The 27,987-nt window shown below is 37.1% G+C and overlaps 1 protein-coding gene and 1 long non-coding RNA gene across 4 annotated transcripts in view; one reads left to right on the top strand and one right to left on the bottom strand.

Moving 5' to 3' along the window:
* Positions 1-27,987, bottom strand: part of LOC143729317 (uncharacterized) — a 591,772-nt gene that overhangs the window by 162,763 nt on the left and 401,022 nt on the right. The window lies entirely within an intron of this gene.
* fam20b (FAM20B glycosaminoglycan xylosylkinase) lies at positions 38-27,348 on the top strand. 3 transcript variants are annotated; one of them, XM_077220490.1, is made up of 10 exons: positions 38-430; positions 1,507-1,572; positions 2,751-2,959; positions 4,098-4,604; positions 7,226-7,312; positions 12,217-12,326; positions 14,666-14,837; positions 23,024-23,215; positions 24,181-24,240; positions 26,458-27,348. In XM_077220490.1, the coding sequence occupies exons 4-10, from the start codon at positions 4,228-4,230 to the stop codon at positions 26,687-26,689; spliced, it is 1,230 nt and encodes a 409-aa protein (XP_077076605.1). In that variant the 5' UTR covers positions 38-430; positions 1,507-1,572; positions 2,751-2,959; positions 4,098-4,227; the 3' UTR covers positions 26,690-27,348. The 3 variants fall into 3 exon arrangements, with proteins under 3 accessions (XP_077076605.1, XP_077076606.1, XP_077076607.1); XM_077220491.1 differs by lacking the exon at positions 1,507-1,572 and having other exon boundaries at positions 91-430; XM_077220492.1 differs by lacking the exon at positions 1,507-1,572 and having other exon boundaries at positions 251-430; positions 2,751-2,883.

Here is a 27,987-nt window from a genome sequence, read left to right as displayed (position 1 = left end):
GTAAAAAGTTTTCAGTGACGGGTAGGTGGTATAGGCTAGTGTAAGGGGATAGAATATAGCCTACAGTTTGTTGCTTGACCTACGGTATAAGAATCATGTCTATGGAAAACATGAAAACACAACGTGTGTATAGGAAGACGTACACCGTAATTGAAATGACGATACTTATTCGATTTATTTTTTTATTCTGTTATAACTAAATGCACACGAACACTAATATGCCGTGTTCACTTTAAGACGCGGAGGGTTTGTGTGTGTTTGTGTGTTCATTTTCAGCCAGGAAGAACCGCACACAGAGAATCACACACACGAGCGGCAGTGAATGGAGCCTGACGGACAGACGGCTGGATATCGATGATAAACGCGTCTTAACCGCGACCGACTGAGAGTCGGGGGGTTTCTGTTTTAATGTTTCGTCATTAGCGCAAGGGTGAGTCGAAACATTTAAATGTCACGGTTGCACTGTTAGCCTGTTAGCCGTGCGGGTATACTCTGACTAAAAACTAGGACTATAACTCACTAACAGCAACTACGGACACTCATATAAAGAGGTCCACCTTAGGTGAACTCGGAACTCGGTGTTGAATTATATCTCTGGTGATTTTATCGCTATAATATGAAGAAAACGAGGGAATTTTGGGCTAGCTGGCTAACCGCCATTATCACTATATAGTGTTTAAAATGCATACAATTTCAAGACAGCTTAATTTGACTGTGAAAATACACATTTCTATTAACCTTTGTATATTAAATAAACTGTTTTTATGTCAACTGATTGCTTGTATTTGCGTAAATATGATAACAGTCAGTATTAGGTGTGTTTAAACCTATGACAGCAGTAGAGCATCACCTAGCATCTTAAGTTAAACGTAAAAGCCCGTCTGTTACCATGTACAAGTCTACACTTGAACCTGTTTGTTTAGTAGTTTAGGTGTGGCAGCCGTGTGTTAGCGTGTAGCTGGAATCCGTATGAATGGCGGAGTGTGTATCATTAGTGCCTGCGTGTACAGGATATGCTGCAGGCGGTCATGATGGATGTAATGTTACACTTACTCACCTGGATGTGGATGTGTATGATGATGCGTTGAGCACTCGACCGAAGACCAGATATTTGCAGAGATCTGGATGATCTGGGCTAGTAGTGTTAAAATGCAGGGTTGTTTAAATATGGATAAAACACACTTTCTGTGTGAGAGCTTTTCTCTGTTAGAGGCTCATGCAAGATGTTTTCCAGTGTTTGCAAGACGGCTGTCGCCAATGACTGTGGTCCCTATGGGGTCTGTGTTGGGTCCAGTTACTACCCTGATCTTTAAAAGGGGGGTGATATTGATGCAGTTATAATTTGGATTTGTGATTTCATGACTGAACTATATTCAAGTTTTATATATTATAGTTTATATATAAACTCAACAATATATAGGCTATTCAAAGTTACCTCTTTTATTTCAGCAGAGGGCGATATGTGTTGTATCGGAGTATTTCATGATGTACATTTTGTTTTACTAGTGGACGCGAGAAAGTGAAAAATGGCAGACGAAGAGACTTCTACGGATATATGACCTGCATCATCATGTATAAGTATATCATTCAAATTTCCCCCATGGTCTAGAGTTAGAAAAGCAAAGAAAAATTGCAATACTTGTAGAATCACAAAATAGCATAAGAGACTTATTTTTTCCAAAACTTAAAAAAATCTTACTGACCCCAAACTTTTGAATGCTCAGCCTCACTCCTCTCTGCTCACATACTTTAGTCTGGAACACAACAGTGAAATGTTTCAGTTCAGTTATTGGACTCAATAGCTCCACTCTTGGCATACCACTTGACCAAACAAATTCAAAAACGGAACTGCAATAGCTGGAAATGCTACAGCTATAGTGAAACTCCATGACGGATACAATAACAATGTTCAGTTCAGTGAAGTGCATCCCAGAAAACCAATTTCTATGTTTAAAAAAAGTGCATGCAAATAATTATAGAATATAAGATTTATTGACCTGAAACTCTTTAACTGAGCCCACAAAGCCTTGGATGACCAAGATGAATCTTAGGTCTAAAGAGATGTTTTTGCTCTTCACAAAGGCACCAGAGAGAATCGACACAGATTGATATAGCATTAGGAAAAAAACGTTGCATTGTGATTTTTCATCTTATGTTCAATAATCAAAGCGATGTATTTTGTGGAAGTCTGCCAGTCGATTGGCTTTATGGCGTTGTCGTGAGTGGGCTCTGTGAGCTCACAGAGCGCTGTAGTAAATGTGTATGTGTGTTAAGTATAAGTCTCAAACACAGATAAGCCCCGGGCTGAGATCAGGAAGGCTGTGTTTGCCAGAGCTCAGCACCTCAGTGAGTTTGGGCCGAGAGACTGCTGCTTCTGCTTGGGCTGCTCTCTCTCTTTTATTTACACTCTGAGATCCATCATGAGTCTTGCACGTTTGTTGCTATAAGACAGAGTCGGCCTAATCCATCCTCTCATCAAAGTGAACCATTCGGTTTACAATTCATCACAGTAGTGATGTGTTCATGTGCACGCACAAGTTTATATATATACGACTTGTATGTATGTTGACTGTACAAGATAAATATATATATGGACTACACTGCTCAGCAAGGACGCATTAAATTGATCAAAAGTGACAGTAAAGCAGCATTTTGAATGTCTTTGAATAAACTGATAGACTGCATTGCTGTAACTATTAATGCACCGTAAGCTTTGTGTTCTTATTTTTGTCGTGTTTTTCTTCTTTAAGGAGATCAAGACTGCTCAGAGAGATGGCACAGAAAGCAGATTCGTCCTCCAGACAGTAACAGACAGACACACCTGAGCCCCACCCTGAACACAACACTGGGCTGGACTCCAGATCATGTGTTAGCAGGATTGAAGTGTGTGAGAGGTTGTCACGTCAAACGCTAACACACACACTCAACCTTATATAACGGAGGAAGCTCTCCTGCATCAGTGAGTGCTCTTATGTGAAGTGCGCCTGTCATTGTCAGTCTCACAGTAAAAGATAAATCATAGGGTGTTGACACAAATCTCATGATTTAATCCGTTTCCAATATTGATTCGATTCGATATCGATTCATAAGGATGTGTTTATATAGCCAGTTTTTTTTTCAAGGGAAAAGAAATAGCTGAACTAATGCTGTAAACCTGTAACCCTGTCATTTGGCACATTTACTATAATATTAAAGGTTAAAATGAAAATTATTACATGCATTTAAATTGCACATAAGGCAGTTTTTATAATTACTTTGTAATGATATAATGGTTAAATTTTATTTTAAGGTGTCCTTTTTTTCAATGTAAAATTATATATTTAAGTGCTACTGAGTAATAATAATTAACGTACTTTCTATAGGGTTAGGTTTTGATTTAGGGTTAGTTGCATGTGATTATGCATAATTTATTGTTATTATTATAGTAACTACATGTAACGTGTAACAAGGACACTGTAAAATAGGTTATCGATATAATTTTTACTTCATTCATTCATTCGATGGATTCATTTAGACATTAAATATTGAAGAACAGTTTAAATCAAAATATAATGAATGCGTAATATAGTGCATATTATTTAGAAAATGTTCCTCACTAGAATAACATTTTCTAGCTAACTGTCGAGTTTTTGGACATTGAATGGCTTTTCTGAGGTAAATGTTATGTGAAAGTTTACAAGCTGTTTTATTGATGTCTTTCCACAGTTGAAACGCTGATTTATCGATTACATACGACATGATACAGATTTCAATATGTTGCACTGTATCTATCGACATACCTTCTGATGTTCATTCATGTTTATTTTGTGCTATAACTAGTAGAAAAGCAGAAGAGATTATCAATTTACACCACATTAAAGAGTGCCAAAGCGGTATTTATTGTTTGAAATTCGTCATAAAATGTACACATTTTGAAAGCTGAGACTATCAAAAGTAACAAAGCACAAAGATTATCACAGTTATTAAACGGGAAGTGCGCTAAACATAATGTTTTGTTCACAGCCTTAATAGATAACAGCACTGGCTCATGATAGACCTATTCTGAGTCAAAAAACTGTGCTCAGTTAAAATGACAAGCGCTCTCTCTCTTCTCACAGGAAGTGTCTTCCTTCCTTGCCCCTGTCCAGCCTGAGTGGTGGTGGTGTTGGTGAGACAGCCGGCAGTGCCATGTCCCAGGCGTGAGTGCGTATCTCCTGGCAGACTCAGGCGTGGTGGCTGCGGGAGGTGATGAAGCTGAAGCAGCGTGTGGTGGTGCTGTGCGCTGTGCTCTTTCTCCTCGGCCTGGCCAAGGTCTTCCTGCTGGATGGAGGAGAGGGATCGGCCGCCAGCCGCCGGGACCTCCGAGCCTTCCGCAAGATGGAGGCCAGCCTGGCCCTGGCCAAAGGAGCTCGCCTCACACACACCTTGCAGTCGCCCTGGGAAGTGGCCGCCCAGTGGGTGGGTCCGCGGGAGGTGTACCCGGACGAGACGCCCGAGCTCGCCCCTGTGCTGAACGCCCTGGCCACCGCTCGCGTGGAGAGGGCGGATGTGGGCTATAAAGGCACGCAGCTGAAAGCCCTGCTGGTGCTCGACGGAGGACAGAAAGTGGTATTCAAACCCAAGAGGTGAGGAGATGATGATTAAGATGGGGAACGAAAGAGAGAAAGTAATGAGAGTGTGAATGAGGTTCAAATGAAAGGAGTGAGTGATTTAGCGAGAGGGAGAGTGAGGGGAAGAGCGAGTGAGCAAATTAGAGAACGAAAAAGCCAGTGAGTAAAATAGAAAAAGAGATGAATGAATAAGAGACGTGATAATAGTCTTTGTTATTTATACTCCGCCTTTCAGGGACATGAGCACGCTTCATAATTTGTAGTAAAGCAAGAGCATAACTACAGTAGAACAGAATACAAGTGAAACAAAAATACAAACAGGAAGCAACAGAAATTGCGACACAAACAATTAATAACCAAATATCTGCAAGCCTGGGTTTAGGGGCAGTGGAGCTGAAGGACCTGCCGCCCATCTTAGAGTCGCCATGAAATCAAAAACGGACAATTCCTGTTGCAGTAGAAAACTACAACCATCCAAAATCATTTTCTAAGCATTTATTAAATTAGGTTAATGTATTTTCTACATATAGACTACCATTCAAATGTTTTTAAAATAAGTATCTTATACTCACCAAGCCTGCATTTATTTGATAAAAAACACAGTAAAACATTATTATTGTGAAATAATTTTCTATTTTTAATATATTTTAAAATTTTACTTTATTCCTGTGATGGTAAAGCTGAATTTTCAGCATCATTACTCCAGTCTTCAGTGTCACATGATCCTTCAGAAATGATTCTAATATGATGATTTGATGCTCAAGAAACATTTCTTATTATTATCAATGTTGAAATGAGTTGTGCTGCTAATATTTCTCTGGAAACTGTGATCATTTTTTTCAGGATTCGATGAATAGAAAGTTGAAATAAACAGCATTTATTTTGTAACATTTTCAATGTCTTTACTGTCACTTTTGATTAATTAAATGCATATTTGCTGAATAAAAGTATTAATTTATACAAACATTAAACAATAAAAAAAAGAATCCGTGTATTTGTAAATTAACATCAGCCTGCATTGATAAATGATGTAAACGATGTTTAGTTGATGCATTAGCTATCATAAAATACTATACTAATGTTAACAAATTTAACCTATTTGTAAAGTATTACCAGGATTTTTCTCGAATAAAACAGCATGTGCGTTTAAAGCTCAAAGCTGATCTGACATAACTTGAGGTGAGTTCAGCTGTCTGCTCTCATCTGAGCCTATTAGATTTATCATGGATCTACAGGGACTTTAGATAAGTGAGGAAACTCTCCTGCTGCCCTTAATCACTGAGGTCATCGATCAAACACACCTTATCTGTGATGGCTTCACATCCAGACTGAGCTTTCACAATCCATGCGCACTGAACATGTTGGCCCCCAATTGGGTGTGCCATTCAAAATGGAATGTGGGATATCTTCCAAATAGGAAGTTAGAATAACGTTGAATAGATTGGAGTATTTATTATACCTGGAGTATTTATTACTTTGAGCTTTTACTTTTTTCTTTCTTTTTTTTAAAAATCTGCTGCAGTGTCTATAGTTTCAGAATGACATGGAAGAATAAATGCTGTCTGCGCATTTGCCTTCATGTGAAAACAATGTTTGTTTGTTTTTTGCAGCACTCTTAACCTTAATAACATCAATATATTCTGGACAGGCAAAAAATAAGTATTTCAGGTTTCCAAGCAGGCCATGGCCACAGTACTCATGTTTCTTGTGGGTGTAATAGCCACTTTATTATAGGATTATATTCAGTCTACCCAACAAGTGTCTGTTGAAAAATTGGTCTGGCGTTAAGACTTATGTGGGCGTTGTGTGTTGGATACTATCCTGGGTTATATTGAAACTATTAAAAGAATATTGTGTTTGCTCATTACATCCTGCTGTTTAAGGAACAAGTAAGAACAGGTAGGGAGTGTGTGTGTGTGTATTTACGTTAGGAGTAGATAGACGAATTACTTAACAGTGTCCACACTGAATGAGAAAATGCTGTGTCAAACGTGCGACCCAAACGTGCCGAGTCGCGTTTAGTCTGTGTTCACAGTCGGTGTTTAAAATCTGCTGCAGTCGATGGATACAGTCTGTAAGTGTGTTCAGTTCAGTCTAATGTTTCAGCTAGTCGTTAAGTGTGTCCCCAGCATTAGTCTGCTATCAGTGGCTCAAACCTCTGTTAATAACCTAAAATGATGTTTTGGAATTGGCAACGGAGGCATGGGATTAGATGCGTAAGAAATTAGTATTACACTTATACAAGAGCGTTTTAGTGACAACAACTTGACAAACGTCTTGAAATGCATCATCTGAACAATGTTTCGAGTTGTGGTAACTGTAGTATAAGCGGAGTAATTGACTCCGGGCTGTTGAATTATTAGAAAAATAAACATGGACACAATTTTTTTTCTAATAATTCAACAGCCTGTCGTCAATTATTCCCTATGTAATTTGGTCCCATGAGAATTCAGTTTGGGTGTGTATACACAACATGACATTCCAGACATGAAGACGACAACTAATAATTGAATTGAATAGCTTGCACACTTGGGTTGGCCTGAGTTCATTAGGACACGGATAACACTAGTACTTTTAGTTTCATCTTTGTGTCTGCCTTTGTTGTATACATCTACTTCATTTTCTCTCATTATTAGGTACACTAGAGATTATGTGGTCGAGGGAGAGCCGTATGCAGGGTACGATCGGCATAATGCAGAAATTGCTGCTTTCCACTTGGACAGGTAATGTACACACACAAACACACACTAGGGCTGCATAATTATAACAAGTAATTAACCAGGGAATTGTGCATTTCTCCAACTGTGGACAGTGTTTTAGGGTGATAATTATCTTGATTTTACCTTGTTTTTTTCACACGTCTCATATACAACCAAATTGAATTGTTCGATTCAGTAAAAATTAACCCCTGGAACACGTCCAGAAATGCTCAGTTGTACACATTTAAAACATCAAAGTTCAGAATTATCCTTCTGAATTACATAACTGTGTTTTATACATCAGAAAATCATCACCGCATAATAATCCTGACAATGAAATTTCAAATACATTACACTTGTAAGCAATATGACTGATCAAAACTAGAATGTTCTGACTAGAGATTGAACAAAGGTTTCATATGACTTGTTTGCCACCTTGTTCAGCATGAGCTTATTGACTGTTCGCAAACATGGTGTTAGAAGCTGGTTCAGCTAGAATCTTTCTACATTCCTGCCTGTCAACTTTGACTGATCGGTGGGCGCCGATAGCGAAATATAGCGCAACTGTCCTTTTCCGATCCTGTTCCCCTCTCTCTCTACCCCACACTTTCCTGTCAAAATCTCTACTGTCCCATCCAAAAAAGGCCACACAAAAAAAGAAATTTGACTGTGATCGTTAGTGTAATTTGCAAATTGCAAACGGTTTTCTTTCCACTAAAGCTTCTTGCCAGGCAATGTTTCGGATTTCCAGAGGATACTGTGTGAACTCACTCATGTCGCTCCAAACTCATATGAAGGTCATTTGTTTTGTGGCACACAGAAAGTTGTTCTCTCATTTTTTTTCCATACAAACATTTATAGTGTCCATGGCCACCAAGCTCCAAATCACATTATGTAATAAATGTTTTTCTTCAAAACACGTTGGCCAGGCCACAATTATTGGCACCCCTAGAATTTGTTACGAGTAAAATATCTCTGAAGTATATTCCCATTAATATTTACCTTTTTTTATCATACCAGGGTGACTAGGAACAGGAAACTGTCTCGCTATGACTTCTTGTTTCACAGGAGTATAAATATGAGGAAACGCAAAGGCCAAATTCTCTTAATCATCCTTCACAATGAGTAAAACCAAAGAATATAGCTCTGATGTGCAGCAAAATATTGGTGAGCTTCACAAAATAGAAAGAGGCTCTAAGAAAATAGCTAAAGCATTGAAAATCCCCATTTCCACCATCAGGGCAATAACTAAGAAGTTCCAATCAACTGAAGATGTTACGAATCTGCCAGGAAGAGGACGTGTGTCTATGTTGTTTTAATGCGCAGCGAGGAGGACAGTTTGAGTGGCCAAAGACTCTCCCCAAGATCACAGATGGAGAATTGCAGAGATTACTTGAGTCTTGGGGGTCAGAAAACCTAAAAAAATATATCAAACAACCCCTACATCATCACATGTTGTTTGGGAGGGTTTCAAGAAAATCCTCCTCGCTCCTCAAAAAATAAACTCCAGCATATTCAGTTGTCAGACATGACTGGAACTTCAAAAGGGACTGGGTTACTATGGTCAGATGAATCTAAAAAAAGAGCTTTTGGCATCAAACCCACCAGATGTGTTTGGTGCTAACAGGGATAAAAAGTACCCCATTGCTACGGTTAAAGCTACAATATGTAAGATTTTTGTAATAAAATATCCAAAAATCACTTTCACAGTGTGATATATTTCCTGCACTTGTGTACTTACAATATCCCCAACGATTTTTAATTTCAGAGAAATTCCGATTTTAAATAATGGCTCGTCCATGTTCACTTTTCACCTGTCAATGACGTGATATCCGCGTTATCCCTGGTTTCCGCTCGTACTGCCATAGTAACCATGGTGACAGACGTGGACAACGGCATTACGTCTAGCGGCACGCTCACGCTGTTGTTGTTTCATTCAAACATTATGGATCATGGCAAGCACACTTTGGGATAAAAGGAGAACTTAACCGAGGATCAATATCAGCGTTGCGTCATCAAGATGCCGAGAGCTCCACATCTGTGACAAACTTCGACTTGACAGAGATACTTTATTAGACAGGTGAGCAAATGTACATAAAACAAATCAATGTTATATAGCTCAACATGATGAAATGTTAGAATATGATCAGTATGTTATTCTAATGTTGATCTAACTTACTGCTAGTCTCATACAGACAAACTAAAAGAAAATAACATTATAGCTTTCAACACTCAAATGCAGTTTAGTGTGATAGTGTAGACCAAGTGAAACAGCGCTGCGTTACCTCACAAGTTTCATTCTTCTAATAAACTGACCTGCGTGAGTAGTAATTCAGCATTTGTGGGTAGTTTGGTAGAATGAAATGTCCTCATTCCTTTATATCCGCGGGACTCGCGTGTGACGCTGAAATCTGTCTCTATTTAGCAATTATCATTTATTATCATTATTAGCAATCGCGACCTGCTTCATACCACAGTCATGTTAAAAACCTCAATGTATTCACTCATCCATAAACATTATTAAATCCTTAAGCATGACGACAAGTTCCATAATTCCGCTTATGCATCATCAACCTACGCCTTTGTTATTGTAAGAGGTAAGCGACTCCTAGCGGCAAAAGAATTACATATTGAAGCTTTAAATATACTGCTGGATCTTTAATGTTTTGGGCCTATTTTTTTGCTGGAGGTCCTGGACTTCTTGTTCAGATACATGGTGTTGTGGATTCTAGCAAATACCAACAGACAAAAATCAAAACCTTACAACCTCTTCTAGAAATCTTATAATGGGCCATGGTTGGCAATTCCGTCAGGACAACGGTCCAAAACAAACATCAAAATCAACACAAAGATGGGTAACTGAGCACAAAATGAAGCTTATGCCATGGCTGTCCCAGTCCCCGACCTGATGAGTGGAGTGAACACAAGAGAAGAATCACCAACATGGATCTGGGATTCTGAAGGATCTGGAGTTATTCTGTATGAAGGAATGGTCTTTGATCTCTTCTCAGGTGTTCGCCAAACTCATCAGGCATTATAGAAGAAAACTCAGAGCTGTTATCTTGGTAAAAGAAGATTGAAAAAAGCATTTAATTGAAGGGTGCCAATATTTGTGGCCAACATGTTTTGGAGAAAAATACTTAATTCATAATGTAATTTCCCCCGCACTTTCAATTCTTTTACTTCAATGAAAGGTTAGATTTTTGCAAATTATTTGAATAAAAGATCAGAAAGATTTTACAGCCATTTTTGATCATATTTACCAGGGGTGCCATTAATTCTGAGCACAACTGTGTACGTGTGTGTGTGTATGCATGTATGTATGTATGTATGTATGTATATATATATATATATATATATATGATGTATAATATGAGCACAACTGTTTTGGATATTGATAATAATAATCAGAAATATTTTTGTCAAATAAATGTAGCCATGGTGAGCATAAGATACTTTTTTCAAAATCATTTAAAAAAAATCTTACTGACCTCAAACTTTTGAGCAGTAGTCTATTTTAAAGACCCCTATATATTATGGAAAAAAAATGAGATTAGTACTATCTGGAAAATTTGAATATTAGAATACGGTTAAAACTATAGCTGTCAATAGATTAAAATAATTAATCTCATGCTACCAGTATTTAGAAAGCAGAATATCAGTCAATAGTAATAATATCAGATGATTTAAATCTGTTTTATTTATGTAGAATAATATTTCTCTCTGAACTTTTCCATGGACCCGTTTGCAGCCTACTGTGTCCCAGACCCAAGTTCGAAACCCCCTTCTCTAGTTGACACAGTGCACAATTTGTTCACTGAAAATCCCTAATTGTAATCTTGATCAATTGAAACACTATCACAAGTAGTGCACAAAAAACCCTGTCCAATCTTACATGGGGCCAGACCTTTTACCAGCGCAAACATTTTGGTGTTAAAAAACTACTGTCAGGATTTACTAAAGACGCAGTGGGAAAATGAGCGCTGCAAAGGCGTGGACAGGGTTACTTTTGCGGCTGATCTTATTACAAATGCATTTGTAGGCGTTTCCCTTTCAGACAAAATTTATGAGGAGAGTATTTAATTGAATCACGCAAGCTGATTTTCTAAGGTTTGGGCTCGTCAATGTACTGGTGTTTGCGCCATTATTTACCGCCCATAAAAGCACATCTTCAACTAGACGCTACCTGGTAGATTGCGTTGGTCATAATGGAAATGATCTGACTGTTCTTTAGTTTGAGTGTCGTCAATAGATCACAAGCTGAACTTTACACTCCCATCTGCGCTTTTGTGGAATTCACCCTTCGCAGGAAGTTTGATTTGACAGGCGATCTGACCAATCATAATCCGCCATTTTTGTCCGACAAAGCAGTCAGGAGAGTTAGTAGATTAACGTTGGTCGATTTGAACTTGAAAAACGGTGTGTACTGACGTCTTTCCATGGTTGAAACAACATTTCTTCTGATGTTCATTCATGTTTATTTGATGCAATAAATTAACTGGAAGGAAGAGATGATCGGTTCACGAGCAGCTTTAACTGCGGCGCTACAGAGATCTTTCACGAAACATTAAAGAGCCATAAAACGGTATTTATAGTTTCACTTTCATTCGAAAATGACTATTTTAAAGTTGAGACTCTCATATCAAAAGTAACCTGCTCTGTCCTGTCTGTCATTGCGTTGTCAGTGTCCTCTTTGCTCCGCGATGTATTATTCAATGCGTGAGAACATGGTGGGGCGTGAGAGTGGCGTGGCTTGTCGGCCATAGCAACAGTAATTAAAGGGGGCAGGGTCTTTGCGAACGGTCAATTGTGCTCTCACGCTAATTTGCCCTGTTTGGTAAATCTGGCCGCTAGTCTGACAACCAACTGTATGCTGATGTGTCATTACTGTATGTATGGATCATGAGCTTCTTGATCTCTTCCTGCAGGATCCTGGGTTTTAGGAGAGCGCCCCTGGTGGTGGGGAGGTTTATGAATCTGCGTACAGAGATAAAGCCAGTAGCTACAGATCAACTGCTTAGCACTTTTCTAATGCACGGTCAGTTTACACTTTTTCTTTTCTTCCTTCTCTATTCTGTAATCGCTCCGCACTTTTCGATCACAGAAAAGAGAAAATTGTGCTCCACACCTGCTGGTGTCATGATACTAAATTTCAGTTGTGCATAAAATACAAGTGAAATTTCACAATTCTCAACACCACTTTTGAGACTGTAGCAAAAACTTCTTCACTTTGGGTTAAATAAGCTAATGATAAAATTCATGCAAAGTACTTCCATCGTTTAGATGCTTTTCTTTTCTGTTTGTCACAGTAGCAGCTTTACTGCTTGCCATGTTTATATGCTGAGCCTGTATTAATGAGGATATGTGGCCAGAGAGAAAGCTATGGGGCAAAGTGTCACAAAACCAGACTTTTGATTCTCAGCATAAAGTCTAGTCCAGTTTAGGGCTTGTATTAGACAAAAATTCCTTACTCAGACAGCAAGAGACCATCTGACCAATATATAAAACAAAATTTTGTTGAAACTACAATAATCAACGGTCACCGAATTGGCATTATATATATATATATATTTTTTTGTTTTTCTTTTTTTTTTTCTTCTCTGTAACACAAAAAACAATGCCACGAATGATAGGTGCTGTGATTTGAAAATGCATCTTTCTTAAATGTTTCTTTCCATGTTTTGCATCAAATGCATCTTTCCATGTTTTAGCCACCGGGGCCGGTTTCACAAAGATAGACTTTGACTATGGCTTAGATATAGTAGATAGTCAGACTTTCAGATAGATATCTAAATCAGACCGTTGCACAAAGCACTTAAGACTCTGACCATCTTAAGTAGGACTGCAATGCATTATGGGTAAAATAAGACACTTTTCAAAACAAAAAAACATGTTATTGTAAACAACCACAAATTATGAGCCATTTTCCCTTTTCTTTTGGCTGTTTGTAAAGTAACTGATTTTTACTGCTGGTTGCCAAGGTAACAGAAGTTAGACCTAAGTTAGCCTGGGGGTAAGGTGTCTAATTTTTTTGGTCTAAATTAAGTCAGTCTTTATTTTTGTGAAACAGTCTAACTTGCATTAGACGAGTCTATGAGCAAATTGTAGACTTGTGTAACACTATAGACCGGTCTAAAATAGCTTTTGAAACTGGCCCCTGGAAATTACACATGACAGAAGACTATAGCCCCATTCACACTACCTTTGTCGTCGATGCAAGTCATTGCTAGTGCTGTCGCTCTGTTATTGGTAGATGGCATTTTTTAAATATCTGTCCAGACGTGCGATCACAGATGATAAATATTGTTGACTGCTGATGAAGTTATTTCTATACACACTACAGCAGTGCTAGTGCATAAAAAAAATCATTAACCAGATGAACAATTTTTCAAAATATAATTTAAACTAATGATTTGTCAAATTCAAAATTTGGCAGTATAAGCCAGTTTTCTTGTCCCTAATAATGAACATTAGAAGGAAGAGAAAACTGTTTTAATATGAACTCCATATGTGCTAAATTGCTAGTTACATTAATCAACAAGAACTATCAATCTATGAATAAATATATCTTTTTTGATATCCTATATGTTTACTGACCAATGATATTGAACAGTGAAATCACTATATAAATTAGCTGAACTTTACAGTAACTTTGCAGTTACGCCTGAACTATTGACAGTCTTCACTCCTATTGGTTGTTGATATTAATATTCGCTCTTCATTTGCATAAAGTTAAAGGTTAAACCTATTAAGCAAAATTCATTTTTATAAGGTGTTTGAACACCAGTGTGTGTAAACAACCAGCCTATAATTATACAAATCCACCCAATACTTCTTTTATAATCCCCATAAATAATTAACCAAAAGCGTGGATTCTGTTTTCTCCCTACTCCCTATTATCCCTATATACTCCTATTCCCCCTAAGTAAGAGTAGAAAAGCCCCATCCATGACTGGTGACAATCTGGTCCATTAGCATAGATCTCAGTCCGCCATTGTTTAGCAGTATGCCATTTCTGTTTACTTGCTGTAGCAGTTGGGGGTATACAATGTTCTGCCACCAAAACTCACATCGTTGGAAATCGCCAGCTCCATTGAAATGTATGCTGGTGTTGTGAACGGGACTTAAGGAAGTACAAGTTTCCATTCCATGGGTTCCATCCTTCTATTTCCATTAAAAAATGGCATGTAATAGAAGGTATATTGTTGAACAGAATTGCATCAGTCAAGCAGTATTTTTGAGTTCACTGCAAAAAAAGCTTTCATAACCAACTGCTCTCCACTTCAAAACAATCCTTTCACGAACAGCACAGTTCCTTCCAGACATCTTTTTAAGCAATATTATCAATGGTAATTGATAATATTGTCTCTCTTGTAGGAAATAATACATGTTTCTATGGGAAGTGTTATTACTGTCGTGAGACTGAGCCTGCGTGTGCAGAAGGGGATGTGATGGAGGGATCGGTTACCCTGTGGCTTCCTGACGTCTGGCCCTTGCAGAAACACAGACACCCGTGGGGACGCACATATCGAGAGGGAAAACTCGCCAGGTATAGTAATTATCTGTCTTTCACTGGTTCTCTCCCTTCACCTTTTTTCACGTTTGACTCGAATGAGTGTACAGGTACAGTGCAGTTTCAGCTTGATGGTCTGTGGTTGGGCTGTTTATGAGGGGTCAACGGGGACTTTCACTGAGCATTACTACACTGTTGGCCTTTGAGTTAGTCAATGATGGGATGGTCCAGCATTTAGAGTATAGTCACTGCCATTTTCACACATGTTGTGTGGTGCAGGAACTTCTGATTAAAGTGAAAACACAGCACAGAGCATTGAACTTCTGACTGTAGGGTTTTTGGTTACAAGTTTTCCCACCACCTAAGACACAGTTTCTGAAATGAGGCTTAATTTATTTTAAAACCTACAAAACCAAAACCAAACACTGCTTTTAGTTTTGTGTTTAGCCTATAGTAGGGTTGTGCCGATAGACGATAGTATCTAGTCTGAGATTTCGCCGATGGCAGATGCTTTTGACGATATCAATACGATAATTGGCTCGTTTTACCATGAACGTATTAAAATATTATTAGTAGTAGTATTATTATAAAGCTAGTATTATTAAATTAATATTAGGAACTACAATTAATTTGCCTTGCCTAAATTCATAACGACATCACCGCATAGCCTAACACTTGCGACGACACCGACGCGCGCTTATGAGGACTCCTCTAAGAAAATGTTTTTAAAACAGAATGAAAAACTAGGCCTACATCCCACATCAAAATTGAATTGCAGGGTGATCCATTCACAAATTGTCAACAGTGCTTGTTTTAACAGACGCACACATATCTTATACAGATCCAAGATGAAAACGGCATCGTTGTTCATCAGTATTTTGTTTCCATAGCACATTAACAAAATGTTTAATGACACTAATAACACTAAAAACAATACAAATAAATATTTATAATAATAATATCACTAAAATGATATAGGCCAGTCTTTAGTTCACGAACACAGCACAACTCTGCCATCTCTGAAAATCAAAAGCAGCTTCAAACACTTGTTTAAGAAGAAATGTTCTTCTAATTTCTTCACTGTCATCGTATAGGTTCACAAGTGAAATATTAAGCCAGTAAATTAAGATAGTCGCCGTCGTCTCTGAGAGAATGCGGCGTTAATGCAGCAACAGATGCTAAAAGCTCGATCAGTTTCTACTTTCACTTTCAGAGAATGAGTGCGTTTACATGCACGTTCCAACACGATTATTCTGAATAAACTGACAATGCATGTGGTCATGTAAACGCATTAACCTGTTTTCCTTTATCGGAGTCAAGTCATAAGTTTAAGTATAAACCGATCGATTCAGCTAGATTTCTGCCCCTTACTCTGATTTCTCCCGGCATTTTAAACCCGCGTTCTTTGGGCTTATTGAAGTGCGTATATGTGAAGTGCATCCAGACAGAGAGAGCACTGGTGGGAGGACATATATGCGAACTCTGACTCTTTCTTGAACTTAGAAATTATTAAAACGTGTTTTCATCTCGTGCAGAAGTACAGACAAAATGCTGCATCTGTAACGGCATGAGAGGATCATGTGTGTCTGTAAATTTCCCGCTGACATGTTGAAATACTCAAGTCAGATACAAAAATGATTAGGATCTTTTTTACCTCGAAATAACCTGGTAGCCTAGTAATAAACACTCCACCTTTGCTAGCAAAATTTAAAAAAATATTCTCATATAAAATGAAGCAATAAAACAAGCAAATTAATGAGTAAATAATCAAGTTAATAATCAAATAAGTAAGCCCCGCCCCCTCACGATAATATCGTGTATCGCCGATCTCACGGGCTGACGATTGGACGATATGAAAATGGAGCATATCGCCCAACACTAGCCTATAGGTTCTGAAATCAGGCTTAATTTATTTCAAAACCTGCAAACACAAAACCAAAACCAAACACTGCTTTTAGTTTTGTGCTTATAGTTTAGAGAAAGAGATTTTTGTATACAAATGTAATGCATAATTAATTTTTCTTTTAGCTATGTTAAATGTGGCAAAAAGCAACCAAAAGAAAAGCAAGTCTGTCTGTATAGTAATTGATGAAAGAGCCAAACCTGTTAATTATAGGGTAGTGTCCATAACATTGTTAACCTGAATATCATGCTTACCTTTCTGGCTCTATTTTTATTACTATTGTTATTTTGAGGGGGAAAAACATGAGGTCACCGCATTGTCTTGGTCTCCAGAATTGTTTCCAGTCTCCTTTCCATGGCAGATGTAAATTTTAAATAGAGATGCAGCAGTCCACCGTCCCCGTGAAAATTTAATTCAAAATCAAATTACTAAGCAACCACTGAATGAAACAACACAAAATGGGTATTATTTTAAAACTTAGAAACTCAGCTTTTTGAATGCGTCTAACCATTTTGATCAATTCTTAACGAGTGCTGTGTAGTCCCTCTAAAACGGAGTGTACCGTCTAGCTGCGAAAAAATTCAATCAAAATAGGTATCATTTGAAAGCTTTGATTCTAAACTTTACATAGAATGTAGCCAATTTGATTAACTCCTATGTAGTGCTGAGTTATTTGCTGATAAATAGAAAAAAGCTGTTTTCATAATTTATGTAATACTTCTTTGTACAATGTACTGCAATATGTCAAATACATCATACAGCTCAGATAGTCATGTGTCATATGTCATTTGAAAGGTCTCACGGAGTAGAATACAAGCATAATTGTTTTAGGCTTTTTACTAAACTTGACCGAGTTTTTGTACATGAAGCCCCACAAGACCCATTTGTAAATAATATAAGGATGCGAAATTTGTGTCACATTTTCGTAGGGCTGTAATCTCCCAGTCGACAAGTCGATTAATTGGTCGATACGTTCTGGCTCGACTAAAATTCTGATTGGTTGACTTTTTGCCGCGTTAATTTCATTACATTCATTTCATCACTAATTGCTAATGGGGGTGTTTTCAGAGCAACCCTGTTTCACAGGTAACAGTCTGTCTTCAGAACACTCCCCTTGTTTTCACTTTTTTGGATTAGTCAAACCCACTGGAGACAGATTGAAAAAAGAACTACTAAGGCATTGGTCTGCATCATCCATGGTGGTTTGCCGAATTTAGCGTTTAATTTACTGTCAGAGTAATCTACCATGTCAAAGACATGGGGAGTGTGGCAGTGTTTTATGAAAATTGTAAAAAAATGTCAAAGGCAAAGTTTGCATATCACAGCTCGACATCAAACATGGCATATCACCTAAAAATGGTTAGCTAAGTTGTTTGCGTTTAGTTGCCCTGTCTGTTTTGAGTTGCTATATGAATGAACATAAAACATTGAAATATGCCAATTAGTAATAATCGTTTTATAAGTTAACTGCAGGTGCCCCCGCACGCAACGACGGTAGCATCCCCCAGACACACCCATACCATGCTGGAAACATTTTATGGTTCACTTTTATTATTGTGACCATTTATTTCTAGTATTATTTATTGGATTTTTGTTTATTTTTTTTTTGGAGCCTAATGTGCAATTGCGCTGTGCCCACTGTTTGTATTTGTTTTGAGCCTATGCTTTATTTTTCAGTTATGACCTTTATTTTGTTTCTGCTCTGTTTAATAAATATTATATTTTCATTAAAGTGGACCTGCCTTGTGTGTTTAAGAGTAAAATCTTTAAATTAATAGTCTATTCGTGTCTCAGCCGCGAAGCTGAGCTCCAAATTCAGAGGACATGCACAGAGTGGCTGAAATGATAGTGTCTGTCAGTTATCATAAAATTATGACAAAAACAATTGTCTAAATTATGTTGCATATTCCTCAACAGTTCTTGTGTTGATATCACTAGTTGACATAGTAGCCTACTATTTTCAGAAATCATAGGCTATATTGCGCAGGTGCACGTGATGCAACGCTGTCAGAGCCGACAGACTCGAGGTGTGTCATTTCAGTGCAAAATAATTAGGTTAAAAAAACGATTTAATATACTGCAATTGCCTACAAGTTTATTTTAATAAATATGTTTGTATAATTCATTTATGCGGACAAGGCTACCAAGTACTGCGAAGCTATTAATCTAAAATTTTTTACATTAGAAAAAAAAGCGTCCCCTCCCGCCCAAGTCGACTAATTAGTCGAAATTTCAGGACTTCAGTCGACCAAGATTTTCTTTGGTTGATTACAGCCTTACATTTTCGCTCGTAACTTCATGAAACATGCTCCAATTTTGGAAAATGGCACATCATTATTTACAGCAGATACTCATACTCGATTACAACAAGTCAACATAATTCATCACCTATACCTAAAGATATCCCTCATGGAGTTCTACAAACATTGGTTGCGTTTTCGCTTATAACTTCATGAAGCATGCAAAGATCGTAGACAATTTCACATCATTATATACACCAGATTGTTACAATTAAAAAGAGCCCAAACTCACCATAATCTGTCACTCAGATCTAAAGATATTCCTCATGGATTCTAACACATTAACCTGCACAGGCGCACATCCAATGAAGTATATAGCTGGAGGATTGATCTGATGTTTTCACTCAAAACTCCATGAAACATGTATGAATTGTGGAAAATCGAACCTCTTTATTAAAAGCAGATGCTCACGATTACAAAGAGCCCAAACACAAAATAATCAATTGCGCTGATCACAAGATGGAGGAAGAATTTATATTATTATTTTTTTTTTTGTCTTTTATCAGCAGTTTTTCAGGAGATTGTCCATATGTAAAGTACATATGAGTCTTTACTTTCGTGTATGTCACTCAGAAAACAATAATTTTATAAATCACTTCCAAATATATGAGGACTAAACAAGCTGTAACTTTTGATTATTTTATGCTATCACAATTTTATCCAGATGCAGTTCACATGTAGGGGAACTTCACCAAAAAATACTTTTCCTCCTACCTTATTTCCTTCCTGAGTTATTCCATGTCAAATAGGAAATATATATAAATAAATTTATATATGTATTGTCTTTTCTCAGCAGTTTCTCAGCATGAGAGTGTCCTAATGTAATGTATATTTTCTGAAAATTTCTAAGTGTTCTATCGAACGATACCTACCTTTTGACTAAGGTGTCCTTGCTATAGTTTTGGAGTTATGAGTCTTTACTTTTGTGTGTCACTCAGAAAAAAACTACTCTAAAAATGCCCAAGGTCTTAACATAGTTACAAAATAGATGTATGAGATAAAATGAATACCATTAATCGTACCCAGCATATATGTAAAATGTTACCCAGAGGAAAAGAGCCAGAACAAAGACCGAGATAAAGCAACTGTTACAATCTTCTTTCATCCCTTCCTTGACCATTTGACGATATTCAAACTGACCAATCAGAAGTTCACAACTTCCCCTCCAAACTTAAAGTGTGACATTAGCAAATTATCTTTGAGTATTTTAAAGTCTACACTCTGTTTGCTGCTACTAGACAGTGGTGGACAGTAACGAAGTAAATGTAATTCGTTGCTGTACTTAAGTAGCTTTTTTCCGTATCTGTACTTTACTGAAGTATTTAAATTTGGGGAGACTTTTACTTTTACTCCACTACATTTCATACAAGTTAAATATCTTACTTTTTACTCTACTACATTTTCAAAATCAGTCGTTCCTTTTTATTTATTAGTGGTTAAAAACGTAACTGGTCAAACGAGTCACCAATCACAGTACAGCGCGCGCTTTGTTTTGAACTTGAATTAACAGTATCTACTAAGTGCGAACCAGAGCCGTTCTGAGAGTTGCTTACATAGACGTTGCGACACAGTCGCTGTGTCACGAAACCGCTCACTCGTTCACTCATTCACTAATCCCTATATAGTGTATGGCATTTGAATGCACTATATCTGCAAGGAGTGAACAAAATGAAGTGAGTTAATTGTGTGTGTGTGTGTGTGTGTGTGTGTGTGTGTGTGTGTGTGTGTGTGTGTGTGTGTGTGTGTGTGTGTGTGTGTGTGTGTGTGTGTGTGTGTGTGTGTGTGTGTGTGTGTGTGTGTGTGTGTGTGTGTGTGTGTGTGTGTTTCAATTTCCTATGGGGACAGGGGGAGACATGTCCCACTTTTCAAAATCAGAAATCCTTTTAATGGAGACATCCGTAGCTATATTAATATCAGTGATACTGGCCTTCATTCATAAAAATATGCTATTAAACAATTATTTAAAATATACTGTCTTTATGTTGTTTTTACATTACAGTGTAAATTAGGTCTCACATAATTTCTAAAAGAAAAAAATCATTATATTTATTTATTTATTTCATTTTTTCATTCATATTAACATTTTTGACTTTATAAAATTATTCTCTCAAGTCTTGGCAATCTATTAAACAATAAAAAAGTAAGACATCTTTTTCTTATACATACTTTAGTAGTCTAAATCAATTTATTTCCTGGATTTTGTATCACCATAGTCCCTAAATGTATGTAAATGCAGGAAATGGGATTCAAAACGAAAAAAATTTTCTCCATTTTGTATCCCCCCCACTTCCAAAACCAAGGTTACACCCTTATATATGTGTGTATGTATATGTATATATATATATATATATATATATAATGGCGTTGTGCAGGTTTATGTGAATGTATCATAACTTTAGGATGTTAATAAGTATGATCATATACGCTTGAGAAAAATATATACAGTAAATACTGTAAATGTATTATACCTTATGGGAACAGTTCCCTTCCCTCCAAAAGTAAACGCACAAATGTATTTAATTACAAATATATATATATATATATATATATACATGACTAATTAATGTCATTTTGTTAATAGATTGGTGTGCCAAGAGTGACATTAGTCTTTGCGTAAACTGAGTTAAGCATGAGTCTTGTGACAAATTATAATAGGACATTATAGCCATAAAAAAAATCATAGTACTTGGATACTTAAGTACATTTGAAGGCAAATACTTTTTGTACTTTTACTCAAGTGAATGTTTAAAGGCAGCACCTCTACTTTTACTTGAGTAATATTTTACCTTAAGTATCTTTACTTTAACTCAAGTACATGGTATGTGTACTCTCTCCAACACTGCTACTAGATGCTGCAGATCAGAATAAAATGCATGAAACCCTTTTACATATTAACCTTATCTTTGACACTTTACTGGAAACTTTTGGTTTCAGCAGCCATTTAATGAAACACAAGTCTAGTTTGGCTATTACTAATCAGTTCATATTGTGACTACTAAACAGCAAAACACAGATATTTTGGTCTGAAGTTCTCTGAAACGGAATGTATCCGTTTGTTATCCGTTTGCACAAAATGTCTTGATCAGTTGTTCAGGTTCAGTTTTGCCTGTTATATGCTCTGAATGTCCTTGATGTACTACAGGAATGAGTCCTAAAACTTGGAAATTTAAGTTTTTGCACTTCTGGTTCCATCGTCTCTAACTCGTTGAGTCTTTCAAATGGGTTTTTGGTGATGTTGAAGTCATGCGACTCAAGTTAATTTCTGAAGAATATCATGATGAAACAAATGTGTAAGAATGAATACACAGGTCACAGAGCTTATTTTCTACAGTGATACAAAAAATCCTATTGGCTTTTTTGTTGAGCGAAAAAGGACAATTTCTGCATTGTCTTTTTTTCCTCTTCTGTGTACTCCAAGTTGCTTTAAATTGTTTTTATTACATCATATAGTTGCATTTCACTTGGGCGGCCCCCTAAAAAATCCCTATTGATGTTGCAGTGTGGAAAGTTTTGCTCATACGTTTAGGTCTTACTGTGTAAATGGTAAGAAAATCAGTCCTTTTTTCCTAAATGTTGTCTTTCCTTTTCACATGAACCGCATGGAATCTTTTTTTGTGTGTGTGTGTGTGTGTGTGTGTGTGTGTGTGTGTGTGTGTGTGTGTGTGTGTGTGTGTGTGTGTGTGTGTGTGTGTGTGTGTGTGTGTACACATTGACAGAGCGCTGATCTCTTTAACATCCCATCAGCCCCCTGTAAAGCACAGTGGTTATTACAGTGGTTTCTGAGCGGTTGCCAGGTGACCTGATGGGTTTTCAGAGCACATAAACCTGCGCTAAGCATCTGACACCCAGAACACAGTGAGAATGAGATTTCTCTAAGACTCTGAAGAGAAATTCACATTTATCCAAAGCCGATGGAGTCAATGTATGAACACTGTTCAAGAGGATGTGTCTTTACTGATTTAGTTACTTTAGAATGTGTTTATTGATTGTGTTGATCAGTGTGTGTGTGTGTGTGTTAGGTGGGAGTATGATGAGAGCTACTGCGAGGCAGTGAAGAAAATGCCCCCTTATGATGCCGGTCCACGGCTCCTGGATGTTATCGACACAGCCATCTTTGATTACCTTATTGGAAATGCTGACCGCCATCACTATGAGAGTTTCCAAGATGATGGAGGAGCCAGTATGCTCATACTTCTGGACAACGCCAAAAGGTAGAAAGAAAAGAAACAGATGAAAAATGAAGAGATTCATTCATCTTCAAGTTGATGGACAAGAAATTATAGAAAAAAACATCTATCATATATATACATCGATATATATTTTAAATATCTATATATATATTAAAGTTGGGGACATTCAATTTAACATTTAATTTTATATTCAACAATAATATTGATCTGCCTGCATTGACACCATTATATGAGAACTGAACTGGACGATGGCATCACGGTTTACTCCGGAGTGGACATATATATATATATATATATATAGATAGATATATATATAGATATATATATAGTCCAGCTTAATCAATTCAGTGATATTTTCTTCTGGAAACAAACGTTGTTGCATTATTTTCCTGTTATTTCTCTAAACCTTCTTTGAAACAATCTGTATTGTAAAAAGCACTATATAAATAAATGTGACTTCACAGTTGTAATTGGAATTATTCAACCCCAATTGCAAAGTTTATTGTCAAAATTTACAGACTTTCAGCTGTTTGCAATGAACAAATCAAACAAAAGTAATTGAAATACCTCAACACAACAAATGTACCAAGTGTTTCCCCAAATTCAACTGAAAATTTAACTTTTAATGACTTATGCAGTGTCAAAATGATTCAACCCCCTGAATAGAATTCATCACAACAGCACAAATCTGCAAAACAGGTGTAATCAAGGGCTTCATTAGTTGCACCAGGTGTGCTTGAGCTAGAACACATGAAATATCTATTTGACTTCATGTTAGAAACATGGCAAAGAATTTGGCTATATACAAGTCAAAAGAATGGGGGTTGAATAATTTCGACTTCAATTATATACATGTAAAGCACAAATTAGTCTGTTGAACTGGTATTCCACCTGAAAACATTTGAGAAACAGTGATCTAAAGAAAGGATTTTGTCTTTTTGGACAAGATGCAAGATTGAAGTTTGAAATTGTGTTTTCTCCTGCAGTTTTGGGAACCCCGCTCTGGATGAGAGGAGTATTCTCGCCCCTCTTTATCAGTGCTGCATGTGAGTACTCACACAAACACAGTGATCCTTGAAGTCAGCATGAAACGGAAGTTGCGATTAGTTATTTGTCCCCTATTGTGACACACACACACACACATATATATATATATATATATATATATATATATATTAGGGGTGTAACGATACACAAAACTGACGATTCGGTTCTTCCCACGGTTTTGACGTCTCGGTTCGGTGGGGTTTAGAAAGCTAAAATTGCTTTTTTAAAACAGTGGTTTAATGAAAAAATTGTCTTCGTCTTTAAATTAAATTAAACGTTTTGCAAGGATTTTAAAAAAGATCTGCTAATGCTGTAAACTATATGGAGCCAGCACATTACTATAACATTAAAGGTTAACAAAAGAGCCTAGACTTTAAGCCTAAATTCAGATGCTATTTATTTTTTAGATATAATAATCAACACCCAACACCTTGTATGAGAAAACATGTAAACTGAACATAAGGCAGTTTTTGCATTTTACATAACTTATGTTTTTACTTTAATTCGTTATTGAAATATAATAATTTACAAAGTTGCTGTCATTTTCATTAAAGATATTTTAAACATACATTAAATAATTAAGATATCCTTAACAGGTTAACTAAAATCTAGCCTAGTATATAGGCCAATATAGTGCATTTATTTAGTGCAAGAGTTCATTTCTCTAGGAACCAACAAGCTGTGGACACTGTAATTATGACTAGCCTGCTTAGGTAAATATAATGCTATGTGACAAAGCTGTTTTATTGACGTCTTTCCGCTGCTGAAACACTGATTGAGCGATTACACAAGTTATGATGCCTTTCAACAAGTATACTGTATCTTTCAACATACCTTCAGGGGTCCATTTATGTTTATTCTGTAACTGAGGAAGAGATGATCACGTTTACTTGCGCTCTGCACTGCCGCTTGAAATGAGGAGCAAGTACAGAGATCTGTCACGACTCACGCCACATCAAAGAGCGCCAAAACGGCATTTATTGTTTGAATTTCGTGATCAAATAGACATAATTGGAAGATTACACCTTGCTTATTATTGAAAGTAACAAAACACGGAGCTTGCTATTATATGGTGTTAATGGTGGTTAGGCTACAAAACTGACTTCCTTGTGTACACATAAGACATGAGGTCCAATGAGACAGGGCTGGGCGGGGTTGCAGGGGGCGGGGCGTGTTCGGTACGCCATGAGAGAACTGCGATACTAATCGTGGGTTCTGTATCGCGTTTTTCCGGTTTGGTTTGAATATCGTTACACCTCTAATATATATATGTATATATATATATATATATATATATATATATATATATATATATATATACATATATACACATACACACACAGACACGAGTAAATGGCTTCTCCGAACGAGATATGTAGGGCTGGGCGAATCTTCAGGGTTTTTTTTGATTATTTTGAATTGAATGTTTTGCCACAATTGTATTATTTTTAAATCGAGAAATCACAGTTTTCTTCTGGAGCATGTATATGTTGGTAGTTCACATGTTCGTCAGCTTTATTTTGTAGGTTAATTTATATGAATGACACCATCAGTTGTGTGTGCTGAACTTTTGGAATTAAGAAGAAAAAGGTCTCTGTTTCTTGGTTGTTTGAGTCCAATATAATTTTTTGTTTCTATTCGATATTTACACGATTTGTTGATTTCTGAATTTAATGCATTTGGAAACAGAATTTACGTTAGAAAAATCAACTAACAACCTGTACTAGTTGACATTCATATTGTAATTAATGTCAATAACAACATTTTACTTAAAACTAATGACAATAAGCATTTTTACATTGCTCCAAAATATATACACCGCCGTTCAAAAGTTTGGCCTCAGAACAATAGTGGCTGTAACATTATAAAAGTCTTTACTAAGAAAATCTATTTTAAATAATTTCTGTTATGTTAAACACTAATCAAAATAATCCTGAAAAATGTATATTAAGCACAACTGTTTTCAACATTTCATTCATTTTCAAATATATTAAAATAGAAAAGTTATGTTAAATTGTAATAATATTTCACACTGTTGTGCTGTAGCCTTCGTGAGCAGAAGAGACATTCAAAAACATTTAAAAAAAATCTAAAATCCCAAACTTTTAATCTTAAAAAAGTACAAGCATCTTGTCATTTCATTTGTGCTCTTAGAAGAGCCAGACACAAAGGATTTGATAGGTTATTTCTGTCTCTTTTTTGATCGTATCCAAAAGGATCCGCGTCTCCACCTGGAATAGGCTAAACCTGCTGAAAGGTGGAGTGTTGAGTTCAGCAATGACACAGGCCACAGCCCACGATCCCGCCTTTCCGGTGCTGACGGAGCCGCATCTCAGCGCGCTCGACCGCCGTCTCAACGGAGTGCTGGCCACCGTGCGGCAGTGCATGGAGACGCAGGGCGTGGACAACACCCTGATCGAGGACCGCATGAACCTGCCTCATCCTTAAACACACTGGAGAAACAAGGGAAGTGAAAATGTGTTTGACTCTTGATGCACAGGCTCCTTTCGCCTTCCTGCTACGAAGCCGGAGACCCGAAGGCCACAAGAAACCTTTTGAGCCGACCTGGGGGAGTTTGTTTCACTGGATTCATTCAAGACAGACCACGAAGGCCAAGAAGACTCTGTGAAGAGTCACTCTTAAGTGAAGAGGCCTTGACAACATGTGGGTGGAATATACTACTCCTGTTTCCTGTTACTGCTTTTCTTTACCGTTCACCCTGTCGTTTTTTCTTTTGGCCATCCAAGTCCATTTGCAGCAAGATGGACTAATGATTTTACAAAAATGGAACTTGGAATGAGATATTTGGCCTAATTAGACTCCAGAAGCTGGAAAGTGACCATGACAGATCCAGAATACTATTAACAGACATTTGACATGATCTCTTCACCCAGATTGTAAACACAGATCAAGCTTATGAATAATACAGAGTAATAATATTATTGATCTAAAGATAAAACAAGTTATGATAGATTGGCTGTGTTCTGTATGCAGTGTTGTACAGAGCTGGGCCACTGTTGCTACTGATATTCAGATGATGAAGACAACAGCATTGTGATATTGCTGTAAGACATTTTCAACATTAAAAATTATTATTTAAACTTAAAGTTTGTGTATGAACTCTTTGTTCACAAGATAAGCTGTTATGGCCTGAATATTTACAGTAGCAAACACTTATTTAAAGAAAACCGTATACAAATGACAGGGACGGCAACCTGTTGCCGCAGCTTTTGTCTACTCTGTACTGATGCTAATCTTCTGTTCGCTGCTGTATGAACAGCTAAAATGAATGAGTTCGAGTCCTGGCAGAACCTGGAGGACTTTCTGAACAAGTGGCGCTCACTGCAGACTCAGAGCCAACTGACCAGCTCCCCCTCTTTAAACATAATGGGTGGAGCTTAACCTACTTAGGTTTAGGAATAAGATGGGATGTGGCTGGACCTTTAAGCTCTACCAGTTATGTCCAGAGAGTGTGAGGGCTTTGTGTGCGCATCTAAATGATCAAATACACACACGTGTCAAAATGCTGGGCTTGGTGAGTATCCACAAACAGTGTTATGTCTTGAGTTGATGTAAGCAGTTGGGAAAGAAATTTGATGCATGTCAGTATCCACCTTTTTCCTAATGATCCTTATGCGTTTTAGATTATGGGAGGCACTTTCGATTTGGGTAATTTCCACTCAAAAAGACAAACAAATCATTTCAAATCATAAGGTTGCTCTACAATTAATCCGCATCCATCGGTT

Source organism: Siphateles boraxobius, unplaced genomic scaffold (assembly GCF_051911475.1).
Source record: "Siphateles boraxobius isolate OS27281-9 unplaced genomic scaffold, OSU_SipBor_1 8, whole genome shotgun sequence".
Classification (NCBI taxonomy): Eukaryota; Metazoa; Chordata; class Actinopteri; order Cypriniformes; family Leuciscidae; genus Siphateles; species Siphateles boraxobius.
This window is presented reverse-complemented; position numbering and strand designations above follow the sequence as displayed.